This window comes from Haliotis rubra, unplaced genomic scaffold (assembly GCF_003918875.1).
Source record: "Haliotis rubra isolate DU_JTF1 unplaced genomic scaffold, ASM391887v1 Scf436, whole genome shotgun sequence".
NCBI lineage: Eukaryota > Metazoa > Mollusca > Gastropoda > Lepetellida > Haliotidae > Haliotis > Haliotis rubra.
The window spans coordinates 769,162-771,376 of NW_025767120.1; the positions used below are offsets into that span (position 1 = coordinate 769,162).

At 43.6% G+C, this 2,215-nt stretch overlaps 1 protein-coding gene across 1 annotated transcript; it reads right to left on the reverse strand.

Annotated features, from left to right (window-relative positions):
• Window positions 1-1,470: 1,470 nt before the first annotated feature.
• LOC124289204 (histone H1-delta-like) lies at window positions 1,471-2,215 on the reverse strand. The gene is given in 3 exon segments (XM_046725809.1): window positions 1,471-1,637; window positions 1,640-1,793; window positions 1,796-2,215. Coding segments are annotated over 3 exon segments (639 nt in total). The 5' UTR covers window positions 2,114-2,215.

The following is a 2,215-nucleotide window of genomic DNA, read 5'->3' on the forward strand; positions in this document are numbered from 1 at the left end:
TTTCCATTTTTATTTTTTATTTTTTAGCTTTTTTATATTTGGTTGAATTTCCACCCAAAGGTACATGTGTCTCATTGACATCGGAAAGTGACGATACATTATATTTCTTTTCGAATGGGCCCACTCCTGCATGCCTGGATATAGTTGTGAACGATTTGTTCTTACACACTTACCTACGTAGGACTTTTCAGTTATGCTTGTGACCATTTTCACTTGTCAGTTCACCCGACTACTCATCATCTACTCTGAAGGCATGTATGTTTCATTCGCCACATAAAAGTGTCTGTGTGCACCGACCATCAAACGTGTTATTTACGATCTTACTTTCGTATATTAAAGGGTACATATATCACATCACAATGTTGTTTGCATCAAGTCTCGGCGCACAACCCTTTGCCTGTGCAGAGTAGATAATAAGGAAAAGGTACATCGTATTGAACGCCTGTTATAGGATTCACTGGTTTGCTGAAATAAAATGACTTCCAAAGCTGTGACAGCAAGCCCACGCTGTTTCCATGCTTTCAAAACACACATGGCATGGCATCAGTCAGCTATTTTATGTTTCCAGTTCTAGCTAAGTCACGCAGCCGTACTGTACATGTATTAGAAATTATTTCCGTACCTATACTTCGACACATAAGAGCCGCGTTGCAGGGATTGGGGAATCAAAACTCACACGCCTCTCACTACCAAGGTTGCACAACTCTTGCCGCCCTATGTGAAAAGTCGTGCATAGGCGAGACGTGTGTCGGTAAAACACCCCGTGGATGTCAACGTGCATGTGTAGCTACACACATAGGGAACCCTGCATTGACGATATCTGATATCATACACGTATAATTTGCTTTCTTTGCTTCACAAATTGCTTTGTTTATGTTAAGCTTTTGTTGATCTTGCGTATATTTTCCTTTGTTTATTTTATTTACTTCCATTTATTTAGTTTATTGGGGTTATCGGGGCTGGGTGTAAGTAAAACCAAACCAAACACACCGGCCTTTAGATATAGTGTTTTGAACTCCCACTATATCACCAATGTAGGAACATACTTATAAAATCCTTCTTTGCTCAATGTGTATGTTTTTAGGTATTTTGTTGGGGCTATTGGGCTTGGGTCTTGGGTGTAAGTAAAAACCAAACCAAACACACCGGCCATTAGATAGGGTTTAGAACTCCCACTATAATATCAATTTAGGAACATACTCATCAAATCCTTCTTTGCTCAATGTATAGGTTTTTACAGGCAGCCTCCTTGATCAACGGCATTTGCCTCGCCTTTGAGTTTGATGGGTACCTCGGTATTGCCACCCTCTCTGTGTACTTACTGTCGGGCAAAGAAGTTATTGCTAAGGCTGAATTTTTAATTATGATCAGTCTAACCCATCATTCACACCATACCTGTTATCACAAAAACGCATTCTTTCTTACTGATATACTGCTGAAATAAATAGCATTATTTTGTTATCACTGTTTTCAAGTTTTCTTTGGGTATTTGGTTGGCCCTGAAAAGGGCCTTTGGACCACAGAAATGTGGGAGCGAAGGCGAGACAAAGAGAGCTTATGCCTTCTTTGGCTTGGTTGCCTCTCTTTGGGGGTCTTGACCTTCTTGGGTTTGGCCGCCGCCTTCTTAGGGTCTTTGCCTTCTTTGGCTTGGCTGCAGCCTTCACCTTCTTTGGTGACTTGGCGGCCTTCTTAGCGGCTGTCTTAGGTTTCTTGGCAGCAGCTGGCTTCTTGACTTTCTTGGGAGATTTGGCAGCCTTCTTTGGCTTGGCAGCTGGCTTAGCCGTCTTGGGTTTTCAGCTTTCTTTACCTCGCCAAGACGGAAGGACCCAGCAGCTCCAGTTCCCTTTGATTGCTTCAGTGCGCCGTTATTGACTCCATTTTTCAAAGCAGTCTTGATGCGAGCATTGATGGCGACCTGGTTGTCACCAACTTTGTAGTTGGCCAGGATGTATTTCAGAACAGCCTGTCGGGAAGAACCACCCCTTTCCTTCAAGGATGAAATAGCTTTGATCATCTCCAAATAAGTAGGATGTGCAGCAACCTTCTTCGGCTTGGCAGCAGCCTTCTTCTTGGGAGTCTTGACAGCAGCGGGGGCAGCAGCAACATCAGCCATAATGGTAGGTTTGAGTGTAGAAAGTCACGTCAGCTACAAACGAAGCACAGAGAGCGAATGCCTCTCCCCGACAGCCAGCCCGGGTGATACTACTGAGGCGCG